This window comes from Vigna umbellata, chromosome 7 (genome assembly GCF_029865625.1).
Source record: "Vigna umbellata cultivar VRB3 chromosome 7, Vumbellata_1.0, whole genome shotgun sequence".
Taxonomy (NCBI): domain Eukaryota; kingdom Viridiplantae; phylum Streptophyta; class Magnoliopsida; order Fabales; family Fabaceae; genus Vigna; species Vigna umbellata.
In genome coordinates this window covers 25,806,410-25,827,727 of record NC_142171.1, presented here as the reverse complement: position 1 = coordinate 25,827,727, position 21,318 = coordinate 25,806,410, and the positions used below count along the sequence as shown (strand labels likewise).

Below are 21,318 nucleotides of genomic sequence, written 5' to 3'. Positions count from 1 at the left end.
AGGACGAACGTACATAGACAAATGGACAACACAAGGAAAAACGAAAGGGTAAGCTTATATAATTTAATTCATACAAACAACACATACAATGAACATATCATTCCACACAAGCACATAGTTTAACATATAACATCATGTAACATCTATAAATATATATATATAAGACGACCGTCCGGACTGTATGATCTGTGTAGTTACAAGCGTCCTTGCACCCGAGTGATGTAGTAACTGATACACTCTAAACAGCTGCCACTCGAGGTTAGTCCGTTCTTACGTCGCCCATGTTAACTTATGGACTAAGGACCTCCTGTCGTTCCCACACATGAACTACCCTCTTCTACGTGAAGAAGAGTATCACGGAACATCAGGATGGACAGTGAGTCTTAACTTATCCACAATCATACTTTACCAAATTTAATATTTAACATATCTGAGACGTTCCTCCCTGGAACGCTCGTCCAAAATCCATCATCATAAAATCAATCAATGTAGTGTTCGCACTGTAATTTCTTATAATTTATTATCATTCTCATCTTTAACTTTAAGAGCATAAAAGGACGAACGTTCAGTCCTTTGAAGGATTAGGACGAACGTCCAAATAAGGCACTGGATGGACGAACGTGACTTTCTATTTGGTCAGTTAAATGAACTGACTCAATTGAAGGTGTACTGATACTTAAAAAAATTTCATAATAAAGATCTTGGACCAGATTTAATATAAGAAGGATGGTCAATAATACTTAGAAATTTTCCTTGAAGAATTTTGCATATGAAAGACCGATACTAGTATGTGAACGAACGTAAGAAGATGAATATTTTAATACTTGAACGAACGCTTGGTAGATAACCGAGCATCAATTGTGACGAACGCTTGGTAGAAGACCGAGCGCTACTCAGGACGAACGTTCGGTATAAGACCGATCGTTACTTATTTCAGTATTCTTTAATTTAAGGCGTACGACATCTCTATGCTGAGCCGAACGCTCAAACATAGTAATTCAAATGAGGACGCTCGTTCTCAAACCGAATTCTTCCCAAATGAAAGAATTATACTTTAAGTCTTTTTAGGGAAACCGAACAGTATAAGACCGTACGATGACGAGCGTAATTTATCATAAGGAAATTATCATATCCAGATTTTTCAACTATCTTAACTTTGACATTTTTCATACGATTCATACTTTATAAAATCATATCCACATTAATTTACATACTTTATAGAATTCATTCATATCATCAAATCCAACTATACACTACTCCTCCATCTTTCATACGTATCAAAATCAACATGCACTACAACCAAATCAGAAATCACATTCATTCAGTACAACAGGGTTCGTTCATACATACAAATCAATACATATACATATATATTTCATACAGTCAATCCATATCATGCTTTCATATAATCATACAAGTATAAATTAAATATATAAGCTTCCCTTACCCGGATCAATGCAGGAAACTTCCTAACACAAGATTTTGCTTTCGTCCAACTAACATTATTCTACCCTCAATGCCTCTTGGCTCTTCTTAAAACAAATCTAACCACAGAAACATGAAATCCTTTAGACTACTCGTTTGCATGCAGCCAAAAGCCTAGTTTCCAGAAAACCTAAGGACGAGCTACTGGAGAAGAACTTACCAGTTTCCGTTCTTGAAACTGTTCGGTCCAATGTGTAGCTCTCAGCTCAGCGAACGCTCCTACGGTGCTGAAACGTGATCGGAGGTGAATCGTGAGAATTACAGTAGAGAGAAGTTGGGAGTTCTAGAGAGAAGGTGGAGAAAATGAAGGGTTGAGTTCAGAGGTAGAAGATGAGTGCGTGCAGGTGAGAGAGAGTTTTTCCAAAAACTCAGTTTTGTTAAATCCACGTTCGTTTGGACGAACGTCTCCTCTGCCGACACCTGCACACCCACTCTGACTTTGGAAACTTCTCTCGTGACACGTGGCGTACGTGCATGCGGTGCAAAGTGCGTTTTTAATGATACAGATGAATGATGTGGTACGGTTTTTAGTGCACAGCAGAGTGATGTATCAGATTAGGGAGTGGGTTTTCAAAGGGGATAAGCATTGATGTGGTGTACATTAATTTGATGTGACAGATAATTGCAGTGTTAATTTTCTGGGTCTCACACATTACATATGGTATATACATAAATTTAATTATTATTATTATAAATTTTAATATTCACAGGTTTATTTATAATTAAATATTTTATATGTTACAATAAAATTGATTAATTATTTTTTTATTTTGAAACTCTTTATTTAAATATTATATTTATAACTATAAATAATTATAATATTTAAACATAATTATGTAAATATTTTTAAAAATATAATAATGATTATATTAATTTTTAATACAAGTTTTTGAAAAAAGAGTCACAAACCTTGTAATAGTTTCAACATATGTATCTTCTCGAATAATTTATAACAACATATTTGAAAAAGATTCTCATTTAGTGTATATAATGATATTTTAAAATTATCCATTTATTTTTTATTTTTCAATATTTTACATCAAACAAGCATAAAAAATAATTTAAATATATTTTAAAAAATTTTCTTATAATTTTTAATTATAAAGTTTAATAATTCCTTAAATTATTTTTTAATATAAAGAAAAAGAACAGAGGAATTGTACACCCATGTTTTCCTAGACACATTCTAATTTGTTGTTATTATTTTAAGAGTTATAATATTATGTGTACAAATAAAATATTATAAACAATTTTTTTAGTCCAAGGATGACTATTAGATTGGTTTTTTTTTCCTTTATTACTAAGAAACCATCTTCTGTAAAAACAAAAAATCATTGTAAAAAGAATACTTACTATAAATATGTCCAAAAAGAACAAACTCGAAAACATTATATAAGGAATTGCAGTTTAAACTTTTGCACGTATCAATAGATATTTTCTCCTATTTTTCTGTCTCATCTTTGTTGTAACTTCAAGGATTTTGTTTCCTATCATTGCCACAACAAAATCTTTTTTATCCTAAATTTCTCACATTTTGAAATAAACTAAGTAAAATATTTTTCCATCTCAGAAATCGTCATAAAAGTAGCATGTACGCATCTCACGCTGACAATAATTCCAGAATATAACATTCGGGATGATTCAACTGTGAAAGCAAGGCAATGAAAGAATAATAACTCAGTCATGCATAAAATCCGATCAAATCCAATCAACACTTTTAGTACAGGGATTTCACCCTCGAATCCAAAATTCCATTTCATGAGAATATAGAACCAAATCATACTCACGATTACAAAGTCACTCTATCAGATCTTGAACTCCATTAGCAAGGCTCCAAGAGGAAGAAAGCATGATACTGAAAGCACCTTAGATAGGTTTGATCTTGAAGTGAAGTGAAATGAGAGAAAAGACAAAGCACTTCAAATCCTGTAAACAGTATATAAAAAAAACAGAACAGAAAAAGGTATTAGTTGACAAAATCTGGCATTCACATCTGCTAATAATCACAACACTACCCATCCTAAGACTTAGTGAAGTATTATCAGAAAAAGGGATTTTCAAATATCAGTTAAAACGACATTGGACTTTTGAAAATGAGATTTTTACATTATTGGCGACTTTCTCTGGTGATCTTTATTAGGTCACTTTGTCTTCATTTTTCTTTACAGTGTTATATAATATTTTTTCTAATTTTCATGGACCCTGGTCAAGGAAGCTGTTTAATTTCTCATTACTGTACTTAGAAAGGCTTTAAGATGATAAGGAGTCATAAATCTGACCTATATGCCAAGAAATTATTCCATAGGCTTATTAAAAGCCAAGACAATGGAAAATTTCTCCCAAACGACTGGAATAATTTTAACTTCTACATTAATTCTCCCTACCCAAAAGGGATCCATGAGAATGCAGCACACACTTTCAGCACAAGGATAATTTTAAGGCCAAAAGAATTTCAGCTTGATAACTAGAGAGTTATTTTCTAACTCAATGCTGACCATTTAATACAACAAATTACATAACCACAAGCCAGTTGTTTTTTTATTTAATCTAAAACCACTTGAAGTAAGTTCACAACACCAAAGAAGAGTCCTTCATTTGTCTTCAACTGGACACATCATAAAACTGGCCCAATGCAAAGCTCAAGCTATGACCAAGAACAGCATTTCAGAATGATTCATGATGATATATTTCCTCACTCAAAAAATAAATAAATAAATAACAGTAATTACTCAGGATAATTTAGAAAGCATTCTGGAAGGATGTAACAAAGAACAGAACCATCAAGAGTAACTCATGCTCTGATATTATCACCATTAATTATTAGAAGTGATGAAGTATTGTAATAGAAGACATAAGTTTTATCTGCTTCCGCATAAAATTACAACTGGCCTGTATAAGAACCAATCAAACAGCTTAGGAACTTTGAACAAAGGCAGTAAGTTGATCCCAAACCACATTAGTCAAATAAACAATCTTCCTCATTCTATCGCCTCAGCAAATGGCTCTAAGTTGATCCCAAACCACAAGTAAGGCACACATATTTGCCCAAGGGCCATGAATAATGTGGACTTCATTATTTCAGGTCAACACCACCCATTGTTTGGACTACTACTGAATTTCCTAGTCTCCTTCACAGCCACCTAGATCACTCCAGTCTGTCAAAGATTCAAAGCTCTAAAAAACGGTTTTGAGCAATGCAAGTTACAGTGCTTAAGGTATGAATCATGTCAACTAGAGAGCACATTCAGGCTTCCTTAGACAGGACAAGAGTCAAACTACGTCATATAAACTTTTGTTACTCATTCTAATGTAAAGGGATCAGGTCATGTTCCAACATCATCCGGTATTTTGTTACACAATGATGAATTATACAATTTCCAAGTACTGGGATGCAATAATCCCAACAAACTTCGGCATATTTCCTTTCCTTCCAAGTCTGACAAAGACACTATTAACTGAAACATTAAACATACAACCTTGTCTCAGTGGCATGCGTGGCCAATACCTAAGGCCTATTGCTGTCATGTGTATTGTGTGAAATGAGCATTGCACTCTTACAAAAAAAGTAATAATAAAAATTCCTAAAGTCTATAATAACCTCTTTATTGGAGTTAACTAGGTAGCTTATATTCATGTATTTCAAGATAAGAAAATCACATATAAAATATTATAGAAGAATAAGTCAACCAAAGAAACAATGAACCGTTGTGCAATCACTCATAGAAGATTGTTGAAACACACTAATATAGTATTTCCATGTATTACTTTATTATACTTGTTCCAGGCCAAATAGGGGTCTTCTATCAGCTGTAGTTTCCATGACCTAGAAGTCTCCAATCCATAGTTTTAACCCTGATTGCTATAAAATCATTTATTCAACAACTACCTAGTTCTTTAGATCCTTAACTAAGATACACCTATTTGTTTTTCTCAACAATCACCCCAATAACCATTTCACCCCACAACAAACAGAGCATCACGGTTATTTGGCATATTTAATTTGGGTTTACATGCTATCATCAAATAACTGTTCCAACATCTCTTAGTCCAACTTATCAAGTCGTGAATACAACAAGTATCAACTGAGAAAAAGAAAGCCTGGAAATTTCAGTATTCATGCTTCTTCACTGAAAAGGTAAGCCAAACACCACTGCTTCTTGCCATTTGTGAGAGAAAATTGTGAGAACATCTTTCATGGTCAACAAATTATTATCCATCAAATTGAGCATGCGCAATTCAAAACCTTAAATAGATCAATCAAAACTCTAAACCACAATTTCACCTGAACAAGGTAGTAAAAGATACGAAGTCCTTCCGGGTCAGCACTGCTCTGAACATCCACCAAAGATCCAATTTTCGAGGTCGTGAACGATATGTGCTCATTCCCCATAACAATTTCCAGCTCCTGTCGCCCCACCCGGTCCGGTTCTGGCCAGTTGTTATCATCTTCCTTCATAATCTACACACCAAACAAATAAACAAACTAACCAAACAACGAAGAATTCACAAAAAGACGGTTAACTTAGTTGGTGAGTCTGTAAATTAGGGTTACCTCGCTTTCGGATATGATGCGACGGCACTCGCGGAGAACGGCGGGAGTGAGGTAAACCTCCTTGCGGATGATGGTGTCGTTTTTGTAGTTGGAGTTATTAGCGTAGCGAAGCTTCCCGTCGGGGCGAAACTCGAACTCCAAGAACTCGTGACCGAACTTCCCTTTGTGACCGACGTAGTAGCGGAGATAGAATTCGTTGTTCTCCTCTTCGCTCCCCATTGAAACCACCGCGAATCGAAACGGAGCTCTATGAGTTTCGTGGAGAACAGAGAAATTGTGAGCGTCAGAAGCTACTGAGGGTCTCTGTAGAAGGAGAAGGGCAGAAGGGTTTTTTAGGGTCCCTTTTCTGAACCATTTCAAATGAATTTCAATTTTTGTCACGTTTATAAATTTAATTTAAAAATTTAAAAATTAAAATTATTAAATTTTACAATTTTACAAATAAGTGTCATATTTAAATTTAAGTTTAATCACTAAAAATATATTTAACTTTTTTTTTCTAAATTATATTATAACTTCATAAACAAAATTAAAAATTAACGTTTTTTAATTATTTATTTTTATAAATTGTCAACTTTATTTATTTAACCAGTGAAAATACATATATTATTTTTTTATGATAATAAAAAGTAATAAAATTATTGTTATAGTTATTATTATAAGGTTTAATACATCCTTTGGTCCTTAGTTTTGGGGTTTTTGTTCAAAGTCGTCCTACATTTTAAAAAAGTTCAGTTAGGTCCATATTTCGTTAAAAAAATGTTCAAAATGGTTCTTTTGGCTTACGACGTTAAAAACATAACGGTGCAGTTGTCTCTATACCCAAAACTAAATGACATGTAAAGTTTTTGCAATAAGTGGCACATATGATATATTTGAATGTGTGAATTAAAAAAAAAAGATATAATAACTTCAGCTAGGTGTAATGAAATGGGTTAAATCAAATTACCCTTACCTAAGAATCCTATCGCGATTTTTGGGTTTAACAATCTGGAAATGGAAACTAATGGTGGAAACTAAGTCAAATATCTTTCATGTGGTTTTCGTTGATATCCATTTGGGACCAAAGTACACAATTTTAAATTGAAAAGGAGACCACATTGCACATTTTTTTACCAAAGGGGAAATTAAATTTAACATTACATAAACACCTGAACGTAAACATTGAGCATCAGCTTTTGCTATTGTTTCTGTCCCTGAATCGTTTGAACCCTAAACCCTTGTACCAACCACTCAATTGAATTTTGGGAAAAAATTAGGATTTGGTTCACTTGATCTTGCATCGCCGCTGGTCCAATCCACAACCTTCCCCCTTCCTTCTGGTCTCACCACCGACATACTGTCAACGGAGCCAAAGAATCTTGTGCGTCGCCTTGCCACTAACGGACGAAGCCAAGCACATTTTGTAGCCAATAAAACTACAACAACGTTGTCTAGCCCTTGATTGCGGACAAGGATTTCACTTTAGGTTCGCTTTCCCTTTCTCAAATTCATTGATTAATTCCACTATAAAAATGCAATTTCAGAGGAGACAAAAGTCTTTCAACAATCAAAATGCATCCGACATGCTATTTACATACATTGGATTTGCCCCATGATTGAATTCCTCTCTGGTCGTCTTCATCCTATTAACTATGTAATATACATCCATTAAAGTCTTAAAACTAACAATATCAGGTTTCCACCAAGTCAATTCACTTCACATTGTCACGCATCAAAGTGCACATGTCATCTAGTTTTGGTCACGGTGGCAATTGCACCGTTATATTTTTAACGCCGTAAGTCAAAAGGACCATTTTAAACATTTTTTAACGAAATATGGGCCTAAATGAACTTTTTTAAAACGTAGGACAACTTTGAACAAAAACTCTAAAACTAAGGATCAAATGATGTATTAAACCTTATTATAATGATACAATTACAAATAAATAATTTTTATAATTTTATTATAAATAAATTTTGTTTATATTGTAAATAATTTTTAATTAAAAAATAGTTAAATTTAAAATGACGGTTAAATTGAAAAAATAGTTAACATTAAAAATATGCCAGTTAAATAGCAAAACAAGTAAATTAATTGTTTTAATTTAAAAAGCTTTTATTTAAAGTGTAAATTTAGAAAATAAATATGAATACAAAAGAAATCCATATATATATATATATATATATATATATTATAAAATTACATAATTAATATGATGATAAATTTGAGTGATTCTATTTCGTAGTTATGATATTGTATAAATTAATGAAAAAAAAAATCACATTTACATTCTTTTTATATTTTTACTATTAAGTTTCTATTAATTATTTTAATTTATTGAGTATGAAAACTTTCTATATCTTTTAATTGAGTAAGTGTTGTTCAATTGTTTTATTAATTATGTAATATGAATGTTATATTATTATCTTCTTGTTTATTTTTCTTAACATATTAATATATTGTGTTTAATATAAAAGATAATATATTAATGTCAATATTAACTCAACTTGAGCTGTGTTAGCAAAATATCGAAGAAGAAGTTTTGATGATGTTCAAATTAAGTTGAGAGATATCAAGTTTCAAGAAGATCCTTTGAAGACTTGCATTGTTATAGAAAACTTTTTGTAATAATTGTAATTAAGTATTTAGGACTTAGGTTCTTAATGGTTTTGATTTCATGGACTTTCACATTTCAAATTTAATGTTCAAAGTCAAAAACACATTGTATTAATCAATTAAACCTAGTGAGAATCGATTAATCCATATAGGAGCTGAAAAACTCTAACTGCCTCTGCATTAATCGATTAAAACTTGCTTTAATCGATTAGCTAATCGAATAAAATGTGGATTAGTCGATTAAAATGTGGAATAAACACAAAGCACCAATTAGCTGATATTTTCATCAAAGCATTGCCTAAGGATAAATTTTATGAGCTTAAGAGGGATTTAGGAATCTTAGAAATTTCTTAGAAGTGTTTTTCTTGAAAATTTTCGTGTTTTTTCGTATTTTAGCGTATTTAATTGATTATAGGATGTTTTAATCCATTAAAAGTGTTGCCCCTGATGAGCTGTAGACTCGCATACGAAATAATCGATTAATTCAAGTTTTAATCGATTAATTAATCGATTAATTGGTGTTTTAATCGATTAAAAGTGCTCCAGTATGTTGGTTTTCAAATTTCTAGCCATTAGCAACAATCTAAAACGGCCATAAATGGCTCTATTTTGGTTCTTGATCGTTTAGGAAGCTTTCCTTACCTTATTTATACCTCATTCTTGCTTCCATACCTTACTTTGCTATCCCCAAACTCATTGTGCGTGCTTTCTTCATTTTTCTTCACTTATTCTCATCTACATTTCTGCTATAATCTTTCTTCTCCATCACCAATGGCTAAGTCATCCAGAAGAAGGAGAAGAAGAAGTATAGCATTTGAAAACAACCCTCCTCCACGTGAAGCTAATATTCAAGGGTGGATTTCAGATGTGGAAGAACAACAAGAATTCTTGCAGTTTTGGAAGGAGAGGAAAGTTCTTAAGCAAAAGTTTATTGATCTCTAATGGTTCACCTCTTATGCTTCAACTTTCCTCAACTTATCATCGAGCAAGGAGTTCAATATCTAATGGAACTTCGAGGGAGCTACTATCCCGATCTTCTCCGGGTCTTCTACTTCAACCTCAAAGTTCATGATGGCATTTTCCACACAAGAGTCAAGGGGGTCGACATTGTCCTTGACAACGACATTTGGACAAATGTCGCTCATATTCCAGTATTGCCAAACTCTCAACTTATACCAAGTGATTTTACTGAGTTTAACAAAGTCATGGTATATTGTTCTTTTTTGAAGCATCCCCAACAACACCAGAATAGTAGACTCCTTCTTGTTGGTGGCCTGAAGATGGAAGAGCATCTTCTACGTTATCTTCTTGTGTGACTTTTATGTCCAAGAGGGTCCAATCATGCCCAATGCTCTGAAGTTGATCTTATGATCATGTATGGAATACTTTAAAGTATTCCTATTAATTGGCCTCATCTCATATAGAGCATCATGTATAAGGCAAAAAGGTTGGATTTTGCTCCTCTCTTTCATCCACTATTGGTCTCTCACATCTGCGAATACAAGGGCATAAATGTCTCTAGTGAGCGCGCTGAACCTGTCCTCGCTAATCACAAAATTGGAGATAACTCACTGCGACAAATGGGATTCATCAAGCAAGGCAACTCATATATTCATTTTGATGATGTTAGTGCTCAAGTAGATGAAGAAGAAATATACAAATTCCTGACCAAACAAATGTTGCGGGGCCATCTCATGTGCAAGAAGAGTTTATTATAGCAAGCTTATCTAGGCAAGTGTATGAGATGGCAAAACTGCAAAATGCTCGCCATAAGAAAATTTGTACTCATCTCAAGAACATTGATAAGAGGATCTCGGGTTTAGAGAAACATTTTCAGGATAGTGATGAATTTTAGGTTCTCTTGTTTTTAAGATGCTTTATGTTTTTATTTGTATGCTTTGAATGTTCTTATGTGTTTAAATGTTTATTGATATCAAATAAAATATATTATGTTTGTTTACATATTATGCATACAGGCTTTTTATTAAGGAGGAGTATAATTTTAGGGGGAGATATCTTAACACAACTTTTCAATCATGATCGAAAAGGGGGGAAAAGTATTTGAAGCTTTGCTTATAATTTATCTGTGTTTATTCATTAATGCTCTTTTCTTCTATAAGTTGTGTTTTTATTCAGATTATTACTAAAAACTTTAAATTGAAGGGGGTTTTCATTATCATCAAAAAGGGGGAGAATGTTAGCAAAATGATGAAGATGAAGTTTTGAGGATGTCCAAATCAAGTCAAGAGATATCAAGTTTCAAGAAGATCATTTGAAGACTTGCATTGTTATAGAAAGCTTTTGTAATAATTGTAATTAAATATTTATGACTTAGATTCTTAGTGGTTTTGATTCCATGTACTTTCACATTTCAAATTTGATGTTTAGAGTCAAAAACGCACTGTATTAATCGATTAAACCTAGTGATAATCGATTAATACAGATAGAAGCTGAAAAACTCTGACTGTCTCTGCAATAATCAATTAAAACTGGCTTTAATCGATTATCTAATAGATTAAAATGTGGATTAATCGATTAAAGGTGACCGTTGGAGTTTTCTAGCGGTTAAAACTAGTCATTGTACTTATTTTAATCGATTAACAAGAATATTAATCGATTAAAAGCATTAAATGGCTTGAAACGAAGAACGAAAGAGTATTTGCTTGAGTCTATAAATAGGCTCTCATTTTTCTTCAACAACAATTCTTCTCTTGTGCTCTAGAACACAGAAATCATTAAGAATTGTGTGATCTTGTTCAGCTAAAGAAACTCTTGTCCGTGGAGCTGTTGAAGTGCTACTACGGTGATAGAGGAATAACTGGTTCATCCTTGGTGCGTCTGAGGAAGTGTTTGGAAGAGAAAATCATCCTTCGTGAAGTATTCGAAGGAAGTGTTTCATCCTTTGTGAAGACTCAAAGGAGGTGCAAGTTCATCTCTTGTGGTATCAAGAAAGGTGGTTTCTAAACTTTTACAAATTGTTTCTTTGTGATTGTAATTTGTAATTGTTTTGTGATTAGTGAACTGTTTATCTTGATTTGAGATAAGCGACTGGATGTAGGATTGGTAAGATCCGAACCAGGATAAAGTCATCTGTGCAAATCTCTTTCAACCTCACTCTCTTTACTTTGTCTTTATTATCTTCTTAGTATGTAAAATTGAGGAGAAATATTAAAAGGCACACGTTCGTTTTAAAAAACCAATTCACCCTCCCCCCTTTTGGTTTGTTATTCCACGCTAACCATTCCGCTGTAGCCGCTCTGACAAGCTGAACAACCAAGGATTTGAGTTCTTTCCAAAACTTACAACAAATCCAAAATTGGATTTTCTATAAGATACAAATGAATGACTCTCAACGAGAGGATATGTGTTCAAATACAATACAATCTTAACATTTGAAAGTGTTTATCTTTTTAAAAAGATTTTTCTCTCAAAAGATATTGAGTGTTAGACGATGTAAGAACACTTTGAGTTTTTCCCTATTTTCTTGTTGCTTTTCTTCTTATGTTATTATACGCTTTTTCATCAATAACGTCTTCTCTTTGAGCTTTCTTCTATGTATAGCTTCTCTTGTAAGATGATCATTGGACATGATACCACGTACCTCACCCTTCTCTATTTAAAATTCGATGGTTATTAAAGTGACATGATAACTCCCAGTACATAATCCATACATCAATACATACACTACTGAAATCACTACGAGAAACTTCTCATTGAAATTCCTTCCACAACATTCAACATACTTACTCACAACAATGTCATCAATCCATAATATATATTAAACATACCTCATATCCATATTAATCCATCCCAAACAAATCAAAACATCAAAAGATCATAACATATACACTAGCACTAAAAAATGGCGCTCCACATTAGACATTTTTTGCAAAAAATGGCGCTCAACAAAAGTTTTGACACTCATCACCAATCCTTTCGCGAAAGGTGGCTCTCAATGATCGTCCTAATGCTCAACCCCATTCTTCTCGAAAACATCGCGCTAAGCGACACCCTTCTATCGCTCAGGAACATGGAATTAAATTGTTGCGGACCTACAATGAAAAGTGGAGCCCAGTGGTGCCCTACCACCGAAGCGTTCACATTTTTGTGCGCTCAGCTACCTAGAGCTAAAATTCTTCCAGACTTACACAATGAACTAAAGTTTAGCACTAGATTGCGATTACACGTTGCATTAGATTTTAGAATATTTAAAACTGTGATTTAGAAAAAAAAAAGAACCTATTCAAATGGTCAAATTGGTACTCCGTACTTAGTTAGTACTTAGGTTAAAAAACTTTCAATGTCAAAGTACATACCAACTTACTTAAATGATTAGATCCTCAATTCAACACCAATTCAAACAATGCAAACTACATACAAACATTTTCAGCCATTCAAACACCAATATCAACAAATCAATTAATTTTAGAGAAACCAAACATGCAAATTAATATTATCAAAGACTTTATAACTTTAAAACAAGATTATTAGCTTACATGAAAGATGACAAAATTGTTCTAGAACCTTATAAACACCTTTTGAAGTACAAAATATTCTATTTATCCCTATGAACAAGACAAACATGATTATGACATATCATTAGGACCATCGATCAACAAAAACTTTTAAAGAAGACTCAAACATAACATGTGATAACTAGGTCGATGAATCCAAATTGAACTCATATTAAGTTGGATTAATCTTATATGATGTCGATTATCTCAATCCCATATTGGATTTAATTAATACAATATGTAAATTTAATTTAAATTAAATTAACTTAAATTAGACTTAACGAATTCAAACCAATATAATCTAATTAAAATAAGTTTAAATTTTATATATAATTTATTTGATTAAATCTAAATTAAATCTAGACCGAATTTAAAATGCAATCCGAAATCACCATTCTACTGTACAAAAAAACCGCCACAAAATATATCATATTTTGACAACTAAAAACCACAAAAAAAAATGTTTATAACATTTTAAAAGTTCTTAAATTCTAAAAATATATATTATTTTTTTTCATTCATATAATTTTCATAGATACGTACACTTTTACTAATATCAATATGGTCTAAGAGAAGTTTCTCCTTCTTTTGTGTTCCAACCACTCTGCTTCCAATTTCTAAAGCTTTAACATTGTCTATGGATTCATTGATACAATTATGATTGCGAAGTGTTTCCTGCATATATTTTAAACAGTGATATTGATTTGCAGACATAGTAGACAATATAAAGAACCAATATAAAAGCTAAAAAATAGCTAAACCTTCCCGAGTAGTTCAGTTCCCAAAAGCTTGGACTTCTCACAGCACCAGAAGTAAAAAGCTCTGCTATCTGCAGCACTAATAAAGAAGGATCTGCCAGAACTATTGGTTGGAATTTCATCAATCACAACAACAACAGAGCACTTGGATTTGCTGATAAGGATGAATATTCTCTCATTTTTACCATCATCCCTAGTGACCAATAGACGAAGATCAGAACTTGTCAGCAGCACAAGTGTCAAGTAATCCGTGTGCAAAAATTGAGGTGAAACGCCAGAGTCAATGATAGTCAAGAAGAAAACAAGGAAAAAATACAAACAATCCATGATTTTTTTCTATGAAATAATGACCCATAGGCTTCAAAATACGAGACCTATTCCAACTAAAAAATTTAATTTTGGTCATAATTATTAAAAGAAAATAAAAAAACTAAAAAGTGCACTCTTTCAGTGTTTATGTAAAGACCTAAAAATGATATTTTAGAAGTGACAATGATTTAACAATAGTGAGATTCAATTATTTTAATATTTAAAGGTTTTAATATGAGTAATTTTTTTATGAACAAAGTTTTTTTATTTTAAAACAAATATCCTTTCTAGAAATCACTATTATAGAGTTATTTGACTTCTCTTTATTTCTCTCTATTTGTTTGATTAAAAAACTAAGACAATAGGGTTGACTCATGCGATGAACTCTTCAATTTGGATAAATCAGTTTCTTCGTTCGTGTAAGTTAAGTCTTAGCAAATTTTCTTGGTCTTTTTCTAATATTTGTTGTATGTGTGCATTCTTTTACTTGCATGCATCATTTTAGTCATCTATATGAGTTTTTGTTGATCATAACAATATATCGTGATCATTCTTAAGATGTTTCTATATGTAGATAAAACATCCTACAAATTGGAAGGAGTTTTGCTGGTTGAGGTCTTGCAAGTTGTTTGGTCAAGTAAAAGAAACTAATTGCATTGTTTTTAAGTTATAGATACCTTGAAGTGTTTAATTTTATGATTGTATGAATTGACGAAATGATTGATCTGTGATGAGTGTAATTTGTTGAATTCTGGATAGGTTCTTAAATTGCATGAATTGATGGTATGATGAAATTTGGGAATGTTATGTCTAATTGGTACTACAGATGATTTGAGTTAATGAAAGTTGTATAATTCGAATTTGGTATGTTTTGGAATTTGTGTTTTTGTTATTGAACTGAATTTGCAGGACTACAATGACATAAATATGTAGAATTATGTTTTGTAAAATTATGTAGATTCATTGAGCGAGAATATACTCGATGAGCAAAGTCAAAGTCATACTTAGTTGTCGTTGAGCGAGGATACTCGTTGAGTGAAGTCAAAGTCAGATAGCTACTAACTTGGTTGTCCCTGAACAATAATATACTCGTTGGGTGAAGACAAAGTTAGAGAGTTCATTAACTTGATAGCTCGGTGAGATAAGTCTCGCTGGTCGACTTTTGAAAAATTTAAGTTTGTGAGTTTTAATGATAATTTTGCTCGGCAAGCTATCTATTTGTTTCGCAAATGAGTCTTCAGGCACTACTTGCTTAGCGAGTTTTCACTAAAGAGTTTGATACTATTTTATATGTACTCTAGTTTAAGTGGTTATTTCTAACATATTTCTTTGAAATTCAAATTGCAACCCAAATATATAAAAATAAAATAAAAAAACATAGAAAGTGTACCGTACGATCTCCTAGGTACCACCTAGGCCGACCACCTAGGCCAACGATCATCTAGGCCGACCATCCAAGTCGACCACCAGACCGAGTGGCCGACCACCACCAGGCAGGCCAACCACCAAGGCCGACAACATGGTTTGATTATAAACGATAATGACTCATTAAGCCCCTAAAGCAAATTAAATTGTGATTGGGCCGTCATCAGGCTAACGAAAGATAAAAGTCCATCACGACTAGTATAAATAAAAGTTTCAGGTATGACTTTAGGATCACGATGCACAATATACATGCATTACTTGCTTTGCCAACCGCTAAGTTACATTACTAACTTGAGCATCGGAGTGCCTTTGACAGGTGCCCGTCCACACGGCTTGAACAAGGAGGAGGGAGAACGAACAACGTAACTTGAAAGAAGGAGGACCACTAGGGAGCCCGTCCATCCTACGTGCCAACTGGAAGACCACTATATAGCTCGTCCGACCTTCGAGACGATCTGAAGTGCTTTGAGTACGAGACTTCAACCCTATGTTTGAAACAAGTTTGACAAAGAATTATCAGCTCCAAATTCAGTTAGACAAACAATCAATGGAAAATAAAATTTGAAGAGAGTATTAATATTCAAAATGAACGGCTAAACATACCAAAACCTAATATTAAGCAACATATTGTGAAACCTGCAAGAGAAAAATCCATCTTGTACGCATTCTCCATTATGATGATGCATGCACCAGCTGCTACTAAATGCCTTGGTGAGGAGAAAACCATGTGCAATCTACAAAAGGAGATTATGAGCTACTTCACAACACCAAAAATTTCCAAATGCCATGCATTATACTATTTTACAACACAGAACTTCAAATTCTAATATAATTCAAAGCATACCAGATCAATTTTGGATTTAAACTGAAGTTTTTCGTAGTCATTTAATGAAGATAGAAAAAGAACTTAAAATTCCAATATAATTCAAAGCATACCAGATCAATTTTGGATTTAAACTGAAGTTTTTCGTAGTCATTTAATGAAGATAGAGAAATGTTAATCAATCCCTACACAAGGATTATAATTTCATAAAACTAAAAATTGATTAATACTTTCGCATGGGGATGACAAATATTACTGCTGGAATGTCATTAGCTATTTTGTAGAACCTTCTCTACAAGAGCATATGAAATCCGATTTCAAAATGCATAAACATCCTAGTACTCGATTAGCCTTTACTCATGGCAAGATTATCATCATTCATGACATACACCTCTCCTCGGCAATACTATCAGCATAGAATATCACAATGTTTCCAAACAGAATATATTAGTGCTGAAGCAGACCCAAGCAGAGAACAACAACATTTTACTGTTGCCAGGATGATTAGGATTTTGGTGGAAGAATAAGACAAATCAATGGAACTAGAAGTTTTGATACTGAATCGAAAATAGTTAAGTTGAATAGAAAGTTACCATTGTTTTACGATGAAAGCAAAGAATAGGTCACATGGAGATATCTCAACCTTACATGCTGAAATACACAAAAACTAAAGGCGAGAGGAGCAAACTAAAAAAGATAAAACACAAAAAAATTGAAAAAGTGGGAAAGGCAAAAGTAAATTGAGAGATCTTTCTTGAACTTTACTACAATTAGAAAAGAAAATTCCTAATGCTTTTTAATTTTAGCTTTTTAAAAATATTAAATTTGATTGTTCCTTGATTTTCTTTTGTTTGATAATGAATGATGGTGTCACATTCCATTTAATAATATAAAACTACTAAATAAAACATTATAGATATGATAATTAATAAGTAGAGAAGACTAACATGTAACTACTGTATTACAACATCAATGCAACTATGTACTGCGTAGTCATATTACTAAACTAACATAACTAATTTGTCAAAAGAATGAAGTTATACAAAACAAAGTTATCCTAAAATTATGTTGTTGCATCACCATCATTCTGTATTGGATCAACTGTGACATCTTTATCTATTCATACCATTAAGGTGATTATTGCAAAACAAAGAAAACACACATACAAAATAAACACAGAAGAAATGGTAAGCTAATATGCAAAAATAAAAATCATAAGACAAGTATAGAGATATTATCACATGTAAATCATACATAATCATGAACATATCACATACAAAAGAATCATGTAAGACTTGACGATCTATATATGTGTATTGATATCAAACTCTGACGAGTTATGCACTTGTGGTGACCTCTATTATTTTGTAAAGTCATTATCAATGAGCTTCACCCTACCACACAAAGTTAATCCGTTAATATCTTTAACCAAGGTAAAACTCCTAGACTAAGACCTCTTGCTCCTCTCACCACATACTCAACCCTTCTCTACTTGATATTGGATGATTATTAAAGCGATATGATAACTCTCAATACAAAATCCATATATCAATACACACACTAGTTTAACCACTACTAATCCTCCTTGGATTAGTACCAACCATTCTAATATTACATTATAAACCAACAATCATTTTAACATCCAAAAAATCACACACATTAAAGATACCATAAGAGACATATGAAAATTGAGTTAAACTCTAATACTTTCGCTTAACAAGAATATCTACTCGTTCAACGTGTAGTGCTAGAAAGCACACTCACCCAACCATAATATCACTAGAACTTAAGTATTTAACTTCTCACAAAAGTTGTCAAGCAAGATTTGTCTCACCCAGTTAGTGCAAAGTCAATGAGTTTGACTTTGGTTGTGCTTAGCAAGATTATTCTCGCCCAACGATCACTAAATCAATAACTCTCTAACTTTAACCTCGCTCAACGAGTCTATTCTTGCTCAACCACTATCAAGTCAGTGAGCTAACTTTGGTTGTGTCCAACAATGAGATATTCTTGTCCAATGACCATCAAGTCAGTAGTTCTCTAACTTTAACCACGTCCAATGAGTATATTTTCATCCTGGGAGTCTGCATAATTTTACAAAACATAATTTTGCATATTTATGTCATTCCAACCCTACAAATTAGTCTCACAACAACCACAAATGTCAAAACATACCAACTATCATATTATACACAACTCAATAACTCAATTCTTCTCAATTGCAATATCAATCATAAAACATACCAAATTTCAAAATAGAATTCATGTGAGCCAAATTGAATCATAACTCAACTCCATGCATCATATTTCATCATACATCTTAATCACACAAACTAAATATCATACAAGCATGCAATTAGCAATTACAAGTTATCTATCAGTTAAAAGCAGCGCAATTAACTTCCTTTACGTGAAAGATAGACTAAACTGCTCAAGAATTTTGTAAACACCTCCAAAAGTACATAAAGGTCTATCTACCCCTATGAACAACACAAGCCCGATCATGATATATCATTTTGACCATTGATCAATAAAAACTCTTATAGAAGACTCAAACACTACATGCGAACCAATATGGTCCAATACACACAAAGGACATACCAACCAAGAAAAAGGACCGAAAACCAAGTTACTTTATTTGAGAAATTGATCAAACAAAAGTGGAAAGCTTACCTCAAGGATCATCCTAACGATCTCCGATCTTCAAATAAATGATCTATGAGAAAATATAGAAAGAGTTGAGAGAACTCTAGAATGAAAATTATTTAAAGAAATGATATACTTTTAAAATTATGAAATCCGTTTATAAAATTTTTATTTATATTTTAAATTTTTATTAATAAAATAATCGAGTTTTATTATTTTAAAGCAATGTAAATTCTAAAAAAAACTTGATTTTCTAAATGGTAACATATTGTTAAAACGAATAAACTTAAGATTTTGGTGAATGGAGAAGAGAAATGGTAAATGATTAGTTGAAAATTAAAGAACCAACTATTAGGTAAAAAAATCAAATTAGATGTCTTTAAAAAATTAATAAACTATTGATGTTTTTAAAAACTAAAAAATTAAATTTGATATTTTAAAAATATTATATTGAAAAGACTAATAATTTTTTTTTAAATTCGAATAAAATTAGAAATTAAGTCATTAAAAAAATTCGTAATCGAATTCCTCGGACCAGAAGACTGGGACTGAGCTAGCTTAGCAATCAGGGTGAATATTTGCTCTCTTTCAAACGGTGTAAAATAAAAATATTAAAATAATGTAAACATTTGTTACTGTTAACATAAAGTAACAGAAATTATAATTTAAGGGTTAAAAATAAGAAAGAAAACAAACCACTAATTAAATTTAGTTTCTTTGGTAGTGTTGGGAATCTAGGAAGATATGTAACCAAAAAAGCTCTTCCAAACCGTGATAGGACTTACAATGAACAACACAATACTAGTTATTATTTTTTAACCAAACATTTCCCATAACTGTGCTGAGTTGAATTCTTAAAAGAGACATATAGAAGTGTCCAGAAATGTTGATATGCTTGGATTTGGGAATCTAAGAAGACAAAGTGACAAATAAGCACTTCCAAACCATGATGGGAGTTACAATGGCAGCATAATACTATATAATGAAAAATATTGGAGACAAATAATCATGGTTGGACTATGTACAGAATAGGATAATATGTAGATAGGGACATTAAAGAAAAAACAAATACTAAGAGGTTTGTTGAAAATGTTGTTTTTTTAAGATAAGAAAGCTAAAAACAGAGTTATGTTTATTATATTAAAAATTTTCTTTAAGTAAAACTAACCCAAATGAATTGGTCAGTTATTAATACATGAAGTTAATGTTTTAATAGGAGAGCAAAATTTTAAAATGATATCACAAATTAAAAAAAAAAACAATTTTTAATCTATAATCTAGTTAATGCTATTCATTATAAAACTGAAATTAAAAGTTAACACTAAAAAAATCAATGAAATATCAATATTTAATACTATATGAAACCAAAATTTTAACGTTATACAGTAATTAAGAATTTCTATTATTTTATAATTTTTTTTATCATATAACAAATTATCTCAAATTACTTTGAACAAATCCATCAAATATAATCATTATTTTGTGTATAAGTAATTTTCATATATAATCTTTTATATTCTCAAACTCATTATTTTAATACAATGTTAAAAAATAAATTTTAATTCTAACTTAATTTTACAAAACCATAATATTTGTATTTATTTATATATTTTAAAATCATTTTATCTTTGATCAATATATAATCTAAAAAAAATATTAAATAAAAAGTAAAATCTATCCAAATATGTGTTTTCAATAAACTTTAGCTAATAGGAAATCACACACGATTATTTTGTAACGAAATTCACATTTGAATTCACTAAATTTAAGTAATAGAAGAATAAGAAAGACTTAAAAATGTGAGATATCTAATGTGAAAGAAGACATATAACAAAGATTAAAAAATATGTTAAAATTAGTTGCTTTTCTAACATCCCAAAAATATAGTATAACTATATAATAGAGTCATCACATAGAATAATACAATATATCAGTCATTTACTAAGTAATAAAGTATTAACATTACAGTTATCCCAAAATAACTATAAAATTAAAACTTTACAGAATTTAGCTTAAGAAACAAAATTATGAACACAAGCGATCGGTCCAAACAAAATCTCCACGTGACCGATCGATCCTAGTCTAAACAGTTGGGTCTTCTCCGTCCAACGCTTGCTTCATCGAAACCTCACAATTCTATGCTCACATCCATCAGATGATCATTGCACAAAAGAAATGTCGAATATGCAACATTACAAAATAGAAAA

General features: G+C 31.8%; 1 protein-coding gene across 1 annotated transcript; it reads right to left on the bottom strand.

Moving 5' to 3' along the window:
• Positions 1-3,147: 3,147 nt before the first annotated feature.
• MAGO (mago nashi family protein) lies at positions 3,148-6,393 on the bottom strand. Its single transcript, XM_088095009.1, has 3 exons — positions 6,038-6,393; positions 5,768-5,944; positions 3,148-3,411 (listed from the first exon to the last, which is right to left on the bottom strand). The coding sequence occupies exons 1-3, from the start codon at positions 6,254-6,256 to the stop codon at positions 3,352-3,354; spliced, it is 456 nt and encodes a 151-aa protein (XP_087951135.1). The 5' UTR covers positions 6,257-6,393; the 3' UTR covers positions 3,148-3,351.
• Positions 6,394-21,318: the final 14,925 nt, after the last annotated feature.

Coding starts and splice junctions, on each gene's coding strand:
- MAGO (XM_088095009.1), bottom strand. CDS start 6,256: ATGGGGAGCGAAGAGGAGAACAACGAATTCTATCTCCGCTACTACGTC. Junction 5,945..6,037: donor GCATCATATCCGAAAGCGAG/GTAACCCTAATT, acceptor TTTGGTGTGTAG/ATTATGAAGGAAGATGATAA. Junction 3,412..5,767: donor TCTTTTACTACCTTGTTCAG/GTGAAATTGTGG, acceptor TACTGTTTACAG/GATTTGAAGTGCTTTGTCTT.